At 39.4% G+C, this 20,118-nt stretch overlaps 1 protein-coding gene across 4 annotated transcripts in view; it reads right to left on the bottom strand.

Moving 5' to 3' along the window:
* LOC129178114 (CUB and sushi domain-containing protein 1-like) overlaps nucleotides 1-20,118 on the bottom strand; it is a 493,613-nt gene that overhangs the window by 191,805 nt on the left and 281,690 nt on the right. For all 4 annotated transcript variants that reach the window (XM_054769950.1, XM_054769952.1, XM_054769951.1 and 1 more), the window contains exons 8-10: nucleotides 16,164-16,245; nucleotides 11,349-11,473; nucleotides 4,301-4,422 (exon numbers count right to left, since the gene is read on the bottom strand). In XM_054769950.1, coding sequence (XP_054625925.1) covers nucleotides 4,301-4,422; nucleotides 11,349-11,473; nucleotides 16,164-16,245 — 329 coding nt within the window. The remainder of the gene's footprint in view (nucleotides 1-4,300; nucleotides 4,423-11,348; nucleotides 11,474-16,163; nucleotides 16,246-20,118) is intronic.

The following is a 20,118-nucleotide window of genomic DNA, read 5'->3' as shown; positions in this document are numbered from 1 at the left end:
CAAATTCCCACCCCTGGAAAAATTGCGACAGCAAAGGAATGTATTTTTTGCCAGTTTGTCAGTAATGTAATTCAAAACATAATTCCACAAATTTTCATGACGCATCCAGGATGCACATTTGCATGTAATAAATGTGTGGAGGGCTTCCCCTAAGATTTTTTTAAGCTGTGGTGGTGGGCTGCATGGGAGGTGCACTGCCGTTGCTGTGTCGTGCCGCTGCTGTGTCAGCACATTTTTTTTTTTTTAGATTTAAATTTACTGTTGGTAATGTCAACATTAGGGTCTTTTTCACAAGCTTTAACAAGAAATACGTTTTCTTACTCTCCTTATCTGTCAAGCAAGGCAGACTGGCGATTCCGGTCCATATTTTTCAAAATAAAGTGGGATTTTTATGATATTTGATAATGTTATTTGATGTTTTATTTCAAACTAATATAATATGTAAATGGTATGTAAATAATAGGCTATAGATGTACAGATCAGTATCATACATACACTTAATGTATTACGTCCAGTTAGCATTTGCTATAAAACATTCCAGATACTGCATAGAAGAAATTAAAAGGATTACGCAAAAGACAATGCAGCCGATGTCAAGGCAACATATTTAAAAGCTTTCAGCGATGGGCAAATTGTCCAATTCATTGTGAAATAGGAGTTTGACAAACGAACTTGGCGAAAACACACATTTCTATAGTGGAGTTCATGATGCGAGGTGCAGCCATGAATTCTACATAAGTAGGCGCTACAAGTGAACGGATAACCTTAGTTATAAATGTAGGCATCTTACCGCTCACTTAGTTTATCCATAATTGGAACAATAAAGATGAAAGTTGCATTATCCGTGTGTGGCTGCCGACATCTGTACTCCACTTTTTTTTCCGCCGAAGTACAAGAGCAAATCAGGAGGGGGCTTAATGTCAGCTGACTGATGTCATATGACATCTACAAAGTGACGGTTATGATGCAGACAACACGCAACCGACACTGCCTTTGTGATTGCCGACCATTCATGCAGTGTATTAACAATGTGTGGCGGCTTTTATTTTAACGTGACGCTGCTCCACGATCCATTGCATGGAGCAGAAACCCTGGAGTGGGCTATACTTCTATTGGTGCAGAGTGCAGTGAAGGGATGCACACTAAATTATATTTACCTATTCTGAGACACCACACTCCATCACAGCCTCAATAGATGGATAGACTCAATTTGTGTCCATCATCAGTGAAAACATCTCTATTAACTTCTCCAGTCAACCATGCCTGCATGGAAATACAGCCTTTCCCCTTGTGCTGCTCACTTTCCTTGTATGATGTACAACAACTAACTGAGTACTTAGCCTCGCTTTTCTCATATACTCTCTATACTTTCTATACCTCTTTAGGTCGGTGCCATATTGCTCTCGTTTTGCTTTCCCACTTTCTATTCACGCTATGTTAAAATATTACATTTCAGACCAATGAATGGGCTAAGAAGGAAAAAAAAAGATGCAAAACGAGCAGTGCAAAAGAGTGAGGGATTGGGGGAGAATAACAGACGGGCATGAGAAAATGAGGCAAGTACATGGGGACATGGATGGGAACGAGTGGAGACCGAGTACAGCATAGAGGAGATAGGATACGTGATCAGACATGAAGAGAAGATAATAGCGCCAGGGAAACTGTGGAAAGACTTAAGATGTTGTACCGCAGGTCTATGAATTATTCATGCAGATACAACAATGACTCAACAACAAAGCTGCTGCCTTCACAAAAACGGGGAGGTGTGGTGACCTTGCGCTCAGCAATGGAGAACCAGAATGAAGCCCAAGCAGCACTTGATGCCCCACACGTGTGGGCAGTACAGTCCGGTGGTGTATCGTTTAATAAATGCACCAACATTTTCTTACATGCTTAGTCAATCCATAGCCTTTTGTTAAATAGGACATTGTCTACCAATTGTTTTCTTCATTTTCTCTGAAAATACACACTCACCAGAAACAATATTGGTACACACCGTTATTATAACTGCATAATATACAGTACATAAAGTATCAAGTAGTTGTATTCTTTCCACCAAAAAAGGGTGAGAAAAATGTCAGCGTACAAATTGAAAAAAAAAAAATATTGTATTGGCATCAGAGATCTTCCTTGGCCCATGTGCCATATTCCACAAAAAAATGTTTAAGTACCTTTTGCATAATCCTGCTCACTAAATCAGAGTTGAAAACACAATTTCTCAGTGAATAATCAAGTGATATTAAAGTCATAATTCAGGCAGTGTAAGAATATGTACATTTTGGTGACAATCTTGTACCGTCCTTGCCTCTCTTAGACAGGATTTTCAATAAGGCTCCTATTCAATTTTCTTAAAATGTACTTTTTTGTTATTGTATGTCACTATATAAGTATATTGGACGGAAGGAGACCCAACCCGTGAAATTACTGAATGGATATTAAAGACAGCACCTGTAATTGAAAAAAATTCCGTGCCGATGACTTTGACAGTTTTTGAAATGTTCCCCTCCGTGAGCACACAATGCGGACATGGACTGGGCAATGTTTGATACACTACATGGTCCAAACGTTTTTCCACTGAGCGTTTCCATTCTGAAAAATCAAATGCTTGGGGGGTCACTTTGATTTATATATGATTTATATATACAGTATATATTTTTTTATTTTGTAAAAGCACTACAAATTTGAAGTGATCTGTTTAAATCTGTTCAAATTTTAAGTGATTTATTTTTAAATGTTTTAGTTCCTTATGATATTTTTGAAGAGCTGCTGGAAATGTGAAGTTCTCTTGGAGATGAATAAAGTATGTATGCATGTATGCATGCATGTATGTATGCATTTATGCATGTATGCATGTATATATCTATCTATCTATCTATCTAAAAAATTATATATAGTTAAATACAAATATTTGTATTATTCTTAGTTATTAGTATCAACATTTCAGATTTTCTAAATTGTGCATTTTGCTCAAATTTTTTGTTTGTTTGTTTTATAGAGTTCCACGGGCCACACTTTGAACACCGCTGCTTTTAGAAGGACAGCTTTTAGTTGCCTGACACAAAAAAAAAAAAACAGTTGTGATTCTTGATTATGGAAACAACACTAATCAAATTAAGTGGAAACGCTCAGAAGAAACAAGTGGCAATGCCTCCCAAGTTAACATCATCCTCATGGCTGTCACCAAGACACCTCAGGTTAACAATAACACTAACATAATCACATTATTTCAAACCAAATCCACCTAACGACCCCAATGTTTCATGCTGACAACGGACCAGAGAGTGGATCATCTGACTCACTCCCCAATAGGTGTTCTGTCAAATGATGCACTGAGGATACTTTTGTGGTCTTTCGTGCAAGAAAGAAGCCTGGTGGCTGCACCTCACCGCCCTGTCAACTAAGAAGGAGATTCTCCTTGACACCCCAATAACACCCCGGGATGACTTTGGCACAGCTGTCATGTCGATGCAAAAGATGTGTGTGGACAAAGAGAAGGATGATCAAGCCCTAAAGTTGTGTTCACCAAGAAAGTCATCCATTCTTTCCCCTTCAGACCATCTCCAAACTTTTGGCCAGGTTATGGCATATGCACCCCTGAACCACTAGCACCCACACACTTGCCTGGGGCATGCATCTACTTGGGCTTTTCTCATCCTACTTCCTGGCTCTACCCCAGCTAATGCTCCATTACCCAAAACAAGATAAGAGTTTAGTGTATGGATGGCATCCAAGTGGATATTCTACTTCAGTACACAGTGATGGACATGAACATCCTATGATGTGAATCAGACCTCGGTCATATGGAGAAAAAAAAGTTAGACAATGCATGGCATGAATATTGTTAACAGGCCGAGAGATAACATATACACACAGGTCTACACATCCATCAGAACTAGAGGTAAAAATAGACCTTTTGACAAGGAAACAATGGCCAATGGTCGTAACTGGACCAATGCAGACTACTAGTGCCTTTTCAACCAAAGAGGGAGCAGCGGTAGTCCAAGCCAAACTAAATGGTGTGTACAGAAAAAAAGTACTGTTTATGAGAACATCTCTGCCACAATGGAGGAGCAGGATTGCTGCAGCATCAACGTTAGATCAATAGGCCGAAAGAAGTTATAGGAACGTCAAAGACCATAAATGAGAAGTGTTCATTGCCAATAACCCAACGCTGCACAGAGGGAAAGTTTAAAGACAAATTAAAGAGAACTACCCTTTCCTAATGCACCGAAATGCATGACATCGTAACATACTGTACAGTATATGATTAAAAGGCCAGTAAGGATTGGGATACTCTTACCTTTGCAGAGTCCAATGCAGTGATGACCCAAACACAGTGAGCATTGTTCTCATATTGAACAGGATAGTTAGGAGACGTTATGATCCCTCTGGGGCCCCGTAGGTTGCTCCCACAGGTACGTGCTGCAAGGAAAGTAGCAGACATGTTTTTAGAAATAGTCATATAGTAATCCACAGAAACACAGAAAAATATATAGACGAAGTGGTAACGATTGACTGCTGTGGTGTGAATGTGGACACTAAAAGATAAATTGCTGGCAATCATATTAATTGCGTGCTGCAAAGATTCAGATTGCTCAATTAAACCAATTCAGCAGAGTACATTTCATCAGCTGTTCGTCAAATGTAAATGACAGGTTGAACAAAGACATTGCTATTGTTAATAATGACTGTGGGATCAAACAGCAGAATCAAAAATGATTCAGTACGTCGTTCAGGTCATAAATAAACTTTTTGTGGTACTTCATCTGGTTAGTATTAGTTTTCAGCTCCTCTATGACCCTAATGAGGACAACTTGTTTTGAAAATGAATGAATGGATGGAGGTTATAATTAGTGGAATTTGCCTAGCTGTCAAAACTAGACAGTAATTTATAGTTTTGGAAATACAGTCGCCCCTCGCCGCATTGCGATTCAAATTTTGCGGCTTCACTCTATCACAGTTTTTCAATTGATAAATCATGCTGTTTTGTGGTTGAATATGGCCTGTTTGTCAATTTTTTATATATTTATATCAGGGATGCTCCAATATATTGGCCACTGATTACTATCAGCCGATTTCCATAAAAAAAACATGATTGGCACATGCCAATAAATGCCTTTCAAAGCCGATCACAAAAACGATGAACGACATGAACATTTTTGTCATGACAACACAGACATGACATGAATGTGAATGTGTGCTGTGTCACGTAGGGTCGACAACACTCGTATTGAGCCGACAAGGAACGCATTTTGTCCCGTATTGCAACGAGAATCAACACTACTGTAGTTTGTAAAATCTCAAATGGTTTCGGTTTGACAGCTTGCCACAGGCTACGCCAATCGATGCCGGTGTGTTTGATCACTCCCTTGAGAAACCTATTGGTGTTTGACTTCTCTTGCATCTTTCTTTACACGCTTTGCCTAGCTGTCCACAGCTAACTACTGTAGCTAGATAGCCAGCAACAATTATCCAACTAGCGTCACGTCTTCGGACTCCAAATGTGACTTTTTAACCACAGTGACAAGCAATGCGGTTAGTTGGAGCTTGTTTTTCTCCTATGGGTAAGTGGATATTACCTGCATCAGGTACATACTAAGTTATAACTTTTTCAAGTGTCTGTTGGTGTCATTGTACTTTATGTCTTGTCCGCCAAACACTACTTGTGTGTTGTTGTTTAATGAACATTACCTATTGGCCAGGGGTCCTTTGGAATTGTCTAATGGCGGCCCTGGTCAATAGCGTTCATTATAAATAAATTGAAAAATGTACAGTTAATCCATGTGATAGGTATCGGTATCAGCCAATTTCACTCATTGATGGTTCAAGAGATTCAAGATTCAAGAGAGTTTTATTGTCATGTGCATGGTAAAACAGCAGTTATACCATGCAATGAAAATCTTATTCTGTTCATTCTCCCAAGAAAAGAAAGAAAACAAATGAAAGAATAAGAACATAAGAAACATAAACACATAAACATATATACCAATAAATTAAGCAACAACAACAGACGAGACATTAATACAAGTAAATAATACAAATAAATAAATAAATAAAGTGCTATGAGTGTGTGCGTGTGTTGCGTGCGGCGTGTGCGAGTGCTTCGTTGAGGAGCCTGATGGCCTGTGGGTAAAAACTGTTTGCCAGCCTTGTGGTCCTGGACTTCAAACTCCTGTAGCGTCTGCCTGACGGTAGGAGTGTGAATAGTGAGTGTTGTGGATGTGTGCTGTCCTTGATGAGGTTGTGTGTTCTTCGTAGGACTCTAGATTTATAAATGTCTTGCAGTGTGGGGAGGGCTGCCCCAACAATGTTCTGTGAGGTCTTGATCACCCGCTGGAGTGCCTTCCTATCACGTGTTGTACAGTTACCGTACCAAACAGTGATGGAGGCGGTAAGGACACTTTCGATAGTGCATCTGTAGAAGCAACTCAGGATTGTGGTGGACATGCCAAATTTCCTCAGTCTTCTCAGGAAGTACAGTCTCCTTTGGGACTTCTTCAGAATTTGTTGGGTGTTGTGAGACCAGGTGAGGTCCTCGCTGATGTGTGTGCCAAGGAACTTGAAGGTTTTCACCCTCTCCACCTCAGTCTCATCAATAAACAGGGGTCTATGCGGCTCCTTTTCCCTTGTTCTTGGGTCGATGATCATCTCTTTAGTCTTATCTGTATTGAGAAGGAGATTGTTATCACGACACCAAGCTATGAGGTCCGCCACCTCTCTTCTGTATGATGTTTCAACACCACCAGTGATCAGTCCGATGACTGTAGTGTCATCTGCAAATTTAATGATGCTGGTGTTGTTCTGGGAGGCCACGCAATCGTAGGTGAAGAGCGTGTAGAGGAGTGGACTCAGCACACACCCCTGTGGGGTCCCAGTGCTCACAATTCTTGAGCTGGATGTGCGGTTGTGGACTCTGACTGACTGGGGCCTGCCTGTGGCGTGATGTTGCCATCGGAATCAGCAGCATAAAACCCTGATCGGAGCATACCTAATTTATTTTTGCCTAAATTAAGCATTTTAGATTCAAGATTAAAAAAATTGCTAAATGAACTGAAATACAAATATAAGGCATTCAAAAAACATTCAAAAATGTTCATGAAATGTGGTATTCTACACTGGTCACTAGGTGTCAGTAATGTTCAGTGAGGTATACAGGGAGCAGACTTGGAGACTTGGATTGGAGCAGTCTTTTATTGCAGGTTTAAATTGTGTCACAACAGGCACAATAATCCCTAATTAAAGATTTCCAATGAAAACACAGGCTACTTTTGCGGCCGTTACCCACGCAAAGCTGAAACTCAAATCTGAACCCCTGACGTCACTTCCGGTACACCTTTCTTTCAGTTCCCCATAGGGAAACACACATTTATGGTAATACACACAAGGATTAGTCTTATTTATGACTTAAATGGTTTATTTACTCTTATTGTGTCTGCTATATTAGGTAACACAAGTGTAAAGGTGGCTATAGGGGTGTTATTTCATGTCTAGAGGGCTCTAATAATGTGAAAAATCTTATTTAGGCGGTTGTAAACAGGTAAACCAGGCATTACTGTATAGCTGTTCTTAAAAATGTAACAGTAAAAAATTCTGTGTGCCGTAACAATGACAATACAGATTTAAACATTTGCACAGCAGCGATGCAAAAATAAAGTCTTCAATAGAGACAGCTTAAGAGATATGTCTCGGTGAAAAGATGGTGAAAGAAAGAGAAAATAAGGTGATAGAGGAAGTGAGTGATGTAGGAAGGGCAGCAAGGTTAGAAAGAGACAGAAAAAAGCCTGAAAGCGAAGAGGACCTAAGGATGACTGCTCTGCCTGTTAATTAGAAAAGAGAGCTGAAACACACTGTGGCTCACAGACACGCGCACGCACGCACGCACGCACGCACGCATACACACACAAGCACACAGAAACACATTAATGGCTATTCATTCCAGAGATCAGCTTCTAATTAACAGTTAGGTCTCAGAGGAGAATAGGGAAAGCTCATGGGTTTGAGTCCCTGGAGAGAGCCAACACCAGACACACTCAGCGGAACAGTTACAGTGCATCCTCATCTTGTCAGCTTGTGTGAACGCATCAAAGCATACAAAACACTGTGCATTAAAAGTTCAAGTGATAATCCAAACCAGTTGACAAAACAAGTCAATTAATCACAGGCTGTCTCCATGTGGTGATCAGGTTCAAGAGGAGTGGGCAAGGCAGGGCGCTGTTACTAAAAACTTTGAAGAGGGAAGCCAGTGTTCACTTTCTACAGTCATTAAAGGGACAGTTCAGATTATTTGACATGGAGTTTTATGACATCCCCATCGGCGTTGTAGTCCAATAGCAGACACTTACCCCCCACTTCGTCTGCTAAGTCCAGTTCTGGTCAGATTTCTGTGATGAAGAATGTAGTTGCTGGGGACAATTAAGTAAAGAGTTTGGCTTCCCAAACAATATGCGTTCAAAAGATTAAAACATTTGCATCACAAAAATGCCTTCTCAAAACTCAAACCTCACAAAACGCTCTGCGTTACATCCGTATCCCTGCGCACTGTCGCCTGTGCGTTCATGCCAATGTGACGAAGGCACTCGTATCTTCTTCCGCTGTGGAACACATACAGTACGTACACAAGATGGCTGCGGCGCTCCGTCGCGGAAGCGAGCGTCTTCGTCACAAACACATGAACGCACAGGCGACAGTGCGCAGGGATACGGCGGGAGACAGATATAACGCCGAGAGTTTTATGAGGTCAGATTTTTTTTGAGAAAGCAAACTCTTTACTTAATTGTCCCCAGCACACTAAGTGAAACTATGTTCTTCATCACGGAAATCTGACCAGAAGTGGACAACTGGGGAGTAAATCGCTGTTATTGGACTACAATGCTGATGGGGATGTCATACAACTTCATGTCAAAAAATCCGAACTATCCCTTTAATGACACGTCCAGTGAACAGTGAAAAGTAAACATCAAGGCTTACGGAACAATCTAATGAAATCCAATACAAGAACTGCATCAAAAAAAAGTCATGTAGTTCACTGATAGAGAGATATTAATTTCACATGTAGTTTGGATGAAAGACATTAATTGAGTCACCTTCTCAAGGAAAAATGCTATAGAAATTAAATGTACTTGTATATATGTTAGAGCAGTCAGTGAACATCCACTGATAATGACTCAACTCACAGCCATTATTGTCTAAAGTGCTGGTAACCCAAGATAATTGTGTCTTGCTTACAGTAACAAACTGTGTGCCTGTGCTGAATCCCATGCCCAAGAGGATTAAGGCAGTGCTAGATAACATTGGTGCTCAAACTAAATATTGACACTTTGGACACAATTTAGACATTTGTTTCCAGCCATATGGACAATAATGTCTTTGTGTACGCCTATGAGATACTGTAGATGCTTGCCCAACACTGTTGGGAAGCGTACAATATCAATCAAAAGTAAGACTTTGGGTATTTTTTGAGGAGATAAAACATTCCCCATATCCATTCATATCTGTCCCTGCCTCACGCTCCCTCCAGCTCTGCTGTCTCCTCCTGACAAGAGTGGCTGGTATCATGAGGGCGGGTGCGTCTCAGCAGCCACACACTGACTTAAGATGAGACACAAACTAGGCCCACAAACACACACAAACACACATACAGTGTAATACAATGTGACAGGGATCTTACAGTATGTGTCTGAGCATAGGGACGGCCTGTCCGTCAAATACACACAGCTCAAGGCAAAGACTGCTGCAGAGGTGTGTGACACCATCCTTTGGATACATGCTGTCAATGTAGGCGTGTGTGTTTGTGCGCGTGTGCGTGTTCTTTGTGTATATGCAAGCTGTCTGCCTTTTCATTGTAGAGCAATAAAGGCAACTGAGTATTGTCAGCAACTACGTGGGCAGTGAGTGTTCCTGCATCATTTGCTCTGACACTCACACAGCCACCAGTATAGTGCGACCATCAAAACACACAGCAAATGTACAGTAAATGATATCATGTCTCTATGATATTGGTGGAACAAAACGATGACAAAAAAACGTAACATTAAATTCCTTAGAATGCTTATAGTTCAACACCTACTACGAATGTTTGCGATGCTATAGGTCATACAAAGGTTGCAAATCACCCACATATACTGTATTACATGAAAGGATACGTAACACTTGAACATCTACTTTGTGTGATATGCAGATGTTAGGTCAGTGGGTACATCTGCTGTAGAGCTGTATTAAATATTCAGCTTTTACAAAGATAATAAGCAACAGGGTTGATTGACGGTGTTAAAGAGCTATTCATTTAAGCATATGTTTATTATTGTGGTTGCTGTCTGCAGCTTTGTATAACTGCACTGAATCACGATGAGAGCTGTTTTGTTTTGTTCTGCATGAAGCAAACTACAACCACAATATGATCATATGATATAATGCTCAATTTATAATAATTATAATAATTTAACTACATGATCATTAAATTATTAGCTCTCTGACACAGCCGATATAAACTGAGCAGTATAGTTGTTTAATAATATAATTTGAATAGAAACTTATATAAAATATTGGACAAATATACAGTAAGCCTACTCTGTCTTTTTGTCTTAAAATGTTTTGTCAGAAAAAAATCCAAGCTTTTATTTAAATCAAGTTTTCAATATCAGTAAAGTAATAACTGGTTGAGTGAAAAAAAAAAGATATTATATTTGTAGCTACTTGATAGTCGTTTACTTCTTTGATTATCTTAAACTTGCCATCATAATCCCTCCTGTATTTTTTTTTACTAAACTTTGCAATTTTTTAGATACTTTTTTTTTCCCAGAGGGTCTCTGGGTCGCAGCTGCATCCCTCCAGGTCACTAGTGTCTGTCACTGACAGACACTAGTGACCTGGTCAATACGGTACATCAGTCCAGTGTGGAGTTTCCTCTTGTTGTTATAGAGACATGGTCGTGAAATTGTGTCAGTTTTATGTGATTAAGATATCTTGAAACCATGAAGAAAACCACCGATTGCTTGTTCTGGAGAGCACAGATGTGCTCATGGAGCTTTTTGTAAAGACCTCCTGCTGAGAAAAATAAAAGAACTGAATCAAATCAACCTTCATTTCATCGGAAATTATTTTATTTAAGATTTGACTTTGTGGATCATTTTTTCTTCCAGCTCGTATCCTAATGAAACAATTTCATCGGTGAGTAAATGAATAAAAGACTTAAATAACTGTGTTGGTCGCTTCTAAATTGGTTGTGGCCGACTGACAAAAAGCAAGACATACAGTAAAATGTTGTGAAGAAGGGCACTATCCCAGTGTCAGGTAGAGTATATCATGACATCAGTTAAGGTTGCACGGAGATGACAGACATGAAAACCTACTTCTGCAGATGGGCCTGTGGTCACTCCAGGCAGCCAGTGTGTCCGTCACTCTCTGACAGGTGATACTTTTGGATCCTTGAAGAACGTAGCTGTCATCACAACTGAATTGGACACTGGAGCCGACTCTATCAAAACAGTAATGAGGCTTGTCAATGCAAGGCAGCTTCACAGCCATAATGTTATGCCCGTTGAAAGTCAGAGAAAGATTACAGCAACAATGGTGTCCAGTATGAATACAAGTCATGATTTCAACAAGTGAATGACTTTTACATCCCTGGTGAGAATAATTTCACATAAAGACGATGGACTATTCTGTGTTCTTCTAAATTGGTAAATTACTTTTCTTAACTCTCTATTTATTTCTTTTTTATGCGCGCCATGCCTTTGTCGCTCGTCTATTGTCCTTTTCCTCAGATCTCTTATGCTTAGGGCACCCTACTGTCTAACATGTGAGTGGGGCATTCAGCCATGCAAGCACAAGCCCACATGATGTCTTGCTTATAAAGCTTATTGTCTCTTCCCTGCTGAAAGACACAACAGCCAAGCACCTCCTGGTTGTTCAGGGGCTTCGCCCTGTTGCTTTACGGTACTATTGGTGTGCACATCGTTCAGCGAACATGCACAGTTAAATCCTCGCTGGACTCTTTATATGCAAACTACAGCCAGGAACTGACTGCTAAACTTGCAGCAGGAAATATTTTTCAAACAGGATGTTTTTCCCACTGCTGGCTCAAAAGAAATATGTCCACATAAAAGTGTATCTTTCAATTGTCTTTGCAGGCAGTCCACTGAAGCTAAGGCAACAGGAGGCGTTACAACCCTTAAATATTTACCTAAGGAAGCCAAAAGACATAATACAAATACAGTCGTCCCTTGCCACATCGAATTCCGTGGCTACGTTATCATGTTTTTTTTGCATGTATATTAATTAATAAATCATGCTGTTTCATGGTTGAATACGGCCAATTATTAGTAAAAAAAAATTGCATTTTTAAGCAAATTGTGTGTATTTTTTATTCCTAAATTAAGCATTTTCAAGCATAAAAATGGTTAAATGTACTAAAACACAAATACAGTGGAACTTTGGTATTAATTAGTTCAAGACGATCTGACTCTAACCGAAACAGACAATAACCGTATCCATTTTTTTCCATAAGAAATATTGTAAATCCAATTAATTCATTCCAGAAAACCAAATCTTATATTTATATTTATAGTTCTAAGGATAAATGAGCATTTAGGGTTACTGATACCTTCATTGAAGACGTGATTCTTAACGACACAAAGACACAATGTGGCAACCACCACTACCTCCCTGTTTTGACACAACACAACTCAACAAAACAGGAAGATGGTGTCCGTGTATTGTCTCGCTGCCACATTGTGTCTTTGGGAACAGCAGTCTTCAATGAAAGTTAAAGTAACCTTGAATCAAAAAAATCCAGTGTTTAAATGAAACTTTTTATTATTAAAGGAGAAAAAAAATCCAAACCTACATGGCCCCGTGTGAGAAATTGACCCCCTAAACCTAATAACTGGTTGGGCCACCCTTAGCAGCAACAACTGCAATCAAGCGTTTGTGATAACTTGCAATGACTCTCTTAAAGAGTTGTGGAGGGATTTTTGCCCACTCATCTTTGCAGAATTGTTGTAATTCAGAAACATTTGAGGATTTTCCAGCATGAACCGCCTTTTTAAGGTCACAATATCTCAGTAAGATTCAGGTCAGGACTCCAAAGTCTTCATTTTGTTTTTCTTCAGCCATTCAGAGGTGGGTGTGGTGTGGATCATTGTCCTGCTGCAGAACCCAAGTTGGTTTCAGCTTGATGTCACCAACAGATGGCCCGACATTCTCCTTCAGGTTTTTTGGTAGACAGCAGAATAATGGTTCCATTTATCACAGCAAGCCTTCCAGGTCCTAGGAAGGTTCACCACTGTTCCATGTTTTTGCCATTTGTGGATAACGGCTCTCACCGTGGTTTGCTGGAGTCCCAAAGCTTTAGAAATGGCTTTATAACCTTTTCCAGACTGAGATCTCAATTTATCTCAGTTAACTTATGTTTTAACAGCGAGGAATCACTTTTTCACACATGGCCATGTAGGTTTGTATTTTTTTTCTCCCTTAATAATCACAATTTTCATTTAAAACTGCCTTTTGTGTTCAGTTGAAGCATTTAAGTGTGACAAACATGCAAAAAAATAAAGAATAAGGAACACTTTTTTCACACCACTGTAATATGAATGTAAAGATACCAACACACGCACACACTCATAGCACTTTATTTATTTATTTATTTATTTGTATTATTATTTATCTGTATTAATGTCTCTTCTGTTGTTGTTGCTTAATTTATTGGTATTTATGTTTCTTATGTTCTTATTCTTTCTTGTGTTTTCTTTCTTTTCTTGGGAGAATGAACAGAATAAGATTTTCATTGCATAGTATAACTGCTGTTTTACTATGCACATGACAATAAAACTCTCTTGAATCTTGAAGATGACTCTACAACTGTTATTTAATGTCTAGATGGATCTAATAATGTTAAAAAACAAATTTGGAAGATTGTAAACAGGTTTTCTATGCCATAACTATAAAAATGTTCCATTTATAAAGAAAGAATCCTACTTTGCGGAAATTCACTTATCACGGTTGGGTCTGGAACCAATTGACTGCGATGAATGAGGAATTACTGTAATGGCAAATTGATGAGAACGGTAATTATATGTTACTCCTTTCCGGTCAACAAAACAGTCTGTCTCTCCCATGCATTTTTGCATTTTCAGTGACCTAACCTGATTTGAGTTTGCATGTGCACAAAAGGTATGTTTTTTGCTGGAGCTTTGTGTGCTTCTTTGTCCAATGCCCAAGACAACAACCAAGTTCATCTGCAGCACTGTTCTGCATTCTCCCATCCTTTCCTTTAGTTTCAGTTACCGCATCTCAGCACATGATAATGATTCTACGCAAAGAACGCCTACCAAATACATCCATGATGACATGCAGATGCACTCTTACACAACAAGCACACGCACACACTGTGGTAATGACCTTTTCAAAAGCTCGCAAACTCCAATAATAGCCCAATTACATTTGTGCAGCCATAGTAACTAATGACAATGAAGAACAGCAGGAGCTGGACACTAAAGGATTATTATCATGTAAATGTTTTTAGGCCTAAAAAGAAAAAAAGTTCTTGAGTTTCTTGTAATTACAAGACAACAAGATGAGCAGATGTAGATGCTGCGCTTTGAGGAAGATTGCATCATGCAGTATTTGCTCAGTGAGATCAGGAATTGTCTCCTTTTCTGTTTGATGAAGCACTACAGAGTGAGACATCAGATGATTGTTTACTAGCCAAGACCCATCACCTTCTTCTGACACATTATTGCAGTGATGTTCATGGCTGGTGAGGCACAGACTCCTTTGGAAGTTTTTTTGGTTTTGTATGTTAATACAGGTTGCTCCTTAAGAGTACAAAAGAGGGAAAAATTCACTTTTGTTAAAAATGTTGTTTTCAAATACTACTTAGTCACATTTTTTATAGACTAAAAACACGTAGTACTGCCTTTTATCTGTATTAAGAAGTACATGCACCCTATCCTTCCCCAGGAAAAGCTCTGATAATTTGTTATAAAAGTCTGTTCATTCATTGAGCAGAGCATACTGTATATCTTACCTTTAATGCATTTGATTTGTTGCTACATTTAGCTTTATCTGGTGCTGCTTTAAAAAAAAACAACAAAAAAAACAGTTTTTTTCCTCTCTATGGAAGGATGGCAGTGACAAGCACCTTCCAGCTCATGCACGCCTCCACTCCTTAATGGTTAAGTGGAGTACTGCAGTGCCTCAGCGTACGACATTTCTCTTTACTTTATTTTCTGATTAGCAAAAACAATGACATCACACTTACACTACAGACATTACACAGGCTGTAGACAGCCCTGGTGTATACTGAATCTTTCTGCACATATTATATTGCCGACATGCTGATGAACAGGAAGGTGCACCCGCAACCAGAGCTCAGAGGAGAGATTAACCATTCCTCATCTCAGTTTTCTGCCCTGGATTTGATCAGGAAATGTGCAAATTCAGTATTTTTTTTACTAACAATAATGTTAAAAACAATTAGAATCACACAGAAAATGTATTTATAACACAGCTCAATGGAAAAATATGAATATTTGTTATACAACTTCTCGTTACCCTGTACTTGTGCATATGTAATGAAAATAAATTCAAACCTCTCCTATGTTATGTTTTTATTAGTTTTTTTTTTTTTTCATTACGACAGGCTGTGACTCACCTGACCGCAGGTCACTGCATGATTCTTTCTTGCTGCTATTCCTAAAAATATTTAAGGTCAACCGAAGGCCCCAGGTAATAAAAAAGTGTTGCACGTTCTGTACACCCGCTACCTCGGCCATGTTTTTAAAATCTGTGGTTGGTGTTTCAAAGTGGTAATTAATATGCAGTGCATATTATCTTATATTGCAATATCCTTTTTATCAAACTTGAACACCTTTGGATGCAGCCCAGCCCGGTGTGGATGCATGTGAATGAGATGTAACTGATAGTATGCCTGATGAAATAACATGAAAGGAATCCTGAAGTCAAAGTGTTTGCAAGACAAAGTGCACAAACCTGTAAGAAAATGGTAACCTTGCAGGATTCAATTAGCTGTGCTTCATCCTACTACTATTCGGACATGTTGAATTGTACTTCAATGTATCTTTGTCAGGAATGTTAAAACTAAACTAAACTAACACCATTATCAAACATTTCTGTATTTGGGATTAAATGCAAACGGGACTCACTGGAAGGCTGATCCCATTCGCTTGCCATTTTCTGGAATTCCAGGATCTGGACACGCATCTCCTGCCAGGCCGCTTTGACTCACTGAAAAACAAAACGAGAAAGAACACACATTTTATGCTTAATTACACACCCTAATCATATCTGCAAAGACAAAGAGAGTATATCATTGCTGGTTTTCAATCCATGCTATATGACTATTGTTCAATGATGGAATGAAAGTCAAAGTGAAAAGTGCACAACTTTTAAAATTGCCCCTAATTGTGTTAACTAAAGGAGTCAGTATTCTCCTTTTGAATATATTACCTTATTAAAATAATTCAACTGCTGGCAAAATAAATGTTTATCAGGGAAACACTGCCACCATATTACACAAAAGCCTGTGTGATCTTTATTTTATTTGATACCTGCTGCTTATAGTAAGATATCATATTGAATAGGAATGGAATGGGAGCTAATCATGTTTTATTGTATTATTGTTTACATATTGTGATATTATCATATTTATATATTTTTATACTGAGGAGAACGGGCCGCATGTTGACCGAGTGGTTAGCATGTTGGCCACACAGTCAGGAGATCTGAAAGAACTGAGTTAGAATCTCTGTTGGACATCTCTGTGTGGAGTTTGCATGCTCCACCCAGTCCACGGTGTACCCCACCTCTCGTGGGGTACACCGAGAGTCAGCTGGGATAGGCTCCAGCATACCCACAACCCTAGTGAGGACAAGCGGCATAGAAGATGGATGGATGGATACATTGAGGAGAACCTGCATGGCGTTAGATGTCTCTTACAAAACAGGAACATTAAATCATGAGTGAGACATTTTTCAGATTTATTCATATTCAGTAAGGGACTCAGTAAGAGTAAGTTCAACGGAGCTGACATTTTAACATTACTAAATCAAAAACCCAAACACAATCAAAAAGAAATAAACAGATACTCAACTTAGCAGCAGCAACACGGAAAGCTACAAAATACAAACTCAAAGCAAACATGACGGGAGCAGTCAGGAGGCGTGTGTTCATCAGGCGGAAGTCACGGCAAACATGGAAAACCTGCTGTGTTGGAACATACTGTATGTGAGGACATTTGCTCATATTTCAAATTCAGAATACAACACAGCTTGCCGTCCACAAAAGGAGGAACATGATTTATTACAAGCGATGCGCTGGGTCTGGTGATAAAAGGAGAAACTGGAGTCAATGTTATTTGACCTGACAACATGAACAAATCTTTTTTTAGCAATATGTTGACAAATTCTTGAAGGAAAATTACAGATATTACTAACACATTAGCAAGTGCTGCAAAATATGAAAGCAACAGTGAGTCAGTATGCACAATGCCAGCACCACCAGACAGAATCCATTTGTCATTCCCACTGTAGATGCACATAGCTAATGCGTAACTCCCTGTATTTCTATTCCAGCATATCATCATTTTATGTTAGTTATGTCCATCTTCAGTCTGCCTATAGCAAGGGTGGGCAAACTTTTTCACTTGCAGGCCGCATTGAGCTAACAAAATTGGCCGGGGGGGCCAGACTATATATTTGATACATGCACACTAGTTTAAGGTTATATTCTTACAGTCCTCCTGGAATTATTTGTCATATTTTATCTGTAAAAGTGTCATCCAATTTGCTATAATTGCTTGTGCTTGAGCACTTTAAACATCAGACCATATCAAACAACAAAAATGAATTTTTCAGGGGTTTTTTGGAGAGGGGGTGGGGGTGGGGTGGGGGGTTACTGAATAAAACAACCGGAATGTACATGAATAAAGGATGTGTGATATACAATATGAACCATGAACGATAAAACATTGACTATTAAAGAGTATGTCCCTTCTTTTTTACCTCCCAGACAGTGCAGTGTGTAGGTTAAGTTGCGTGTCACATATTTGTTGGCTCGTGTTTGTTTGGCACCATGGGTGAGGTAATTGTCTGGATCGCTGCATGTGAAAAGCTACTTAATTAAGCCATCAAAAGGTTGTCTCAGATTGACTGACTCTGACTACTTGCAAGTCATGTTGCCAGCTTGTATGTTAAAAAAGTTTAAAATAAATACTTTGGAAGCAGCTAGCAGGCTGGATTCAAACGCTTGGCGGGCCAAATGTGGCTCCCGGGCCGTAGTTTGCCCACCCCTGGCCTATAGGGACATGGGATGAAAATTGACCTTTGGCTAAAATGTGGCAGATTTACATGTAAATGTCCATCATGTGCGCTATTCTGTAGGGGTGTCCCTGTCCAATATTGATATTGAATAAGGGTATCAACACTCCGATACAAGCAGTCTATTCCAGACTCCATGCCAGCACCGCTATCCAGCTGCAGCACTTCTATTTGTCATGCAGAGTCCATGTGGTCACAACAACAGTGTGTTCTAGCATGTTTAGCAAGGAGCAGGAGTGATGTCGGCTGTGTGGCAGTATTTTTTGTGAAAGTCCGGAAAATACATTTCAGCTGAGTGCAAAACTTATTATACACAAGGTCCGTGTGGTGACACGGAACCAGCGAAGTTGAATCCGACCAACCTCATCGTGCATTTGTAGCAGCGTCACAAAAAATATCATGATAATTTTTGACAAGACCAGGGCTCCCTCAAACATTCACTGCTGTTTGAAACATTTGCAAAGTGTGAAAAACTCTCACGAGACTGCAAAAGGTCATTGGCTATAACAGAAAACAGCCAGTCTCTGTCGATGGTGAGTAATGTTGGGTTTAAACGCTTCATGGAGCACCTCGAGCCTTGCCACATTATGCCTATTGTTGATAAAATGATACACCAGATACATCAGGAAGCAAACGGGTCAGTTTTTCTCATTCCTGCCGTTGCTGACTATTCTGTTTGAGTAATATCACTTCACCAAACCTTTTTCTCACATTCCATGCTACTAAACAAGTAATACAAGTATGTACAGTATGTATGTTTGTGCAAAGATCGGCTCGCTATCAGTATCAGACAATATTCAAGGCTGCAATATTGGTATAGTATGGGAAGTGAAAAAGTTGTATCAGGACACCCCTTCTATTCTGAATCAAAATTAAAAAAAAGAACGATAAACATGTATTTTAAGGAGAAGATTTCACGTAAAAGGTGGGAAAAAAAACAACATTGTCTAACGTATCAGCCTAAAGATAAAAGTAAAATACTCTTACGGTATGTATGTAATTTTATTTTTTTACAAAAGTAAAATCAAAATGTGGTTCAATAACAAATGCAACAAAACGCTCAAGTATAAAATTCACTCATAACCTGCCTTTGATTTTTTTTCTCAATGTGTATCCTTTTGCTGGAAATATATTCTATTTTTATTACCTTTGAAGTTTTGTAAAAATAAAACAATCCATGTGCAAACATCTGATCTTCAAAAGTATGTGATAACCCAGGGGTCGGCAACCTGTGGCTCCGGAGCCGCATGCAGCTCTTCATCCTCCTCGTTGCGGCTCCCTTCGCCGAGTGTGGTGATTTTCTTTAATACCGAAGTAGAGAAAATGTGAATTTTCAAAACGAATGTGAAATATCCAACTCGCCGCAAATTTGTGAATGCATCTTGACTGCGTTCTGACTGCTGATTGGATGAGCAAGGGAGGGGGAGGTAAGCTAGTGTATGCAGGGAGTCTCCCTGGAGAGAAAAAGGTGAGGGAGTTTTGAGTTTAGTCTGAAGCAGGTCACTGCACAATTTAATGAAACTGTGTCATTAACGAGAGTATGGCAATATGTTTTATAACGAGAAGTGTGCTGTAGCTACTGTATGTGTTTGGAGCCTGTGACATGTTTATTGACCGCTTGGGCAGACCTCTCGGCAGCAACCGCAGTACAAGACGTGCTTTTACTTAGTCTAGCAAAAACCAGTGCTTTCACTAAGTCTCCAACAACCAGTCCCTACATTTGAGGCTAGTCGCTTTTGGGAAAATAAGTCACCAAGGGGTTTGGAAAGTCACCAGATTTAGA

This window comes from Dunckerocampus dactyliophorus, chromosome 3, assembly GCF_027744805.1.
Source record: "Dunckerocampus dactyliophorus isolate RoL2022-P2 chromosome 3, RoL_Ddac_1.1, whole genome shotgun sequence".
Lineage (NCBI taxonomy): Eukaryota > Metazoa > Chordata > Actinopteri > Syngnathiformes > Syngnathidae > Dunckerocampus > Dunckerocampus dactyliophorus.
The sequence above is the reverse complement of the archived record's forward strand: the minus strand, read 5'-3'. Positions and strand labels throughout refer to the sequence as shown.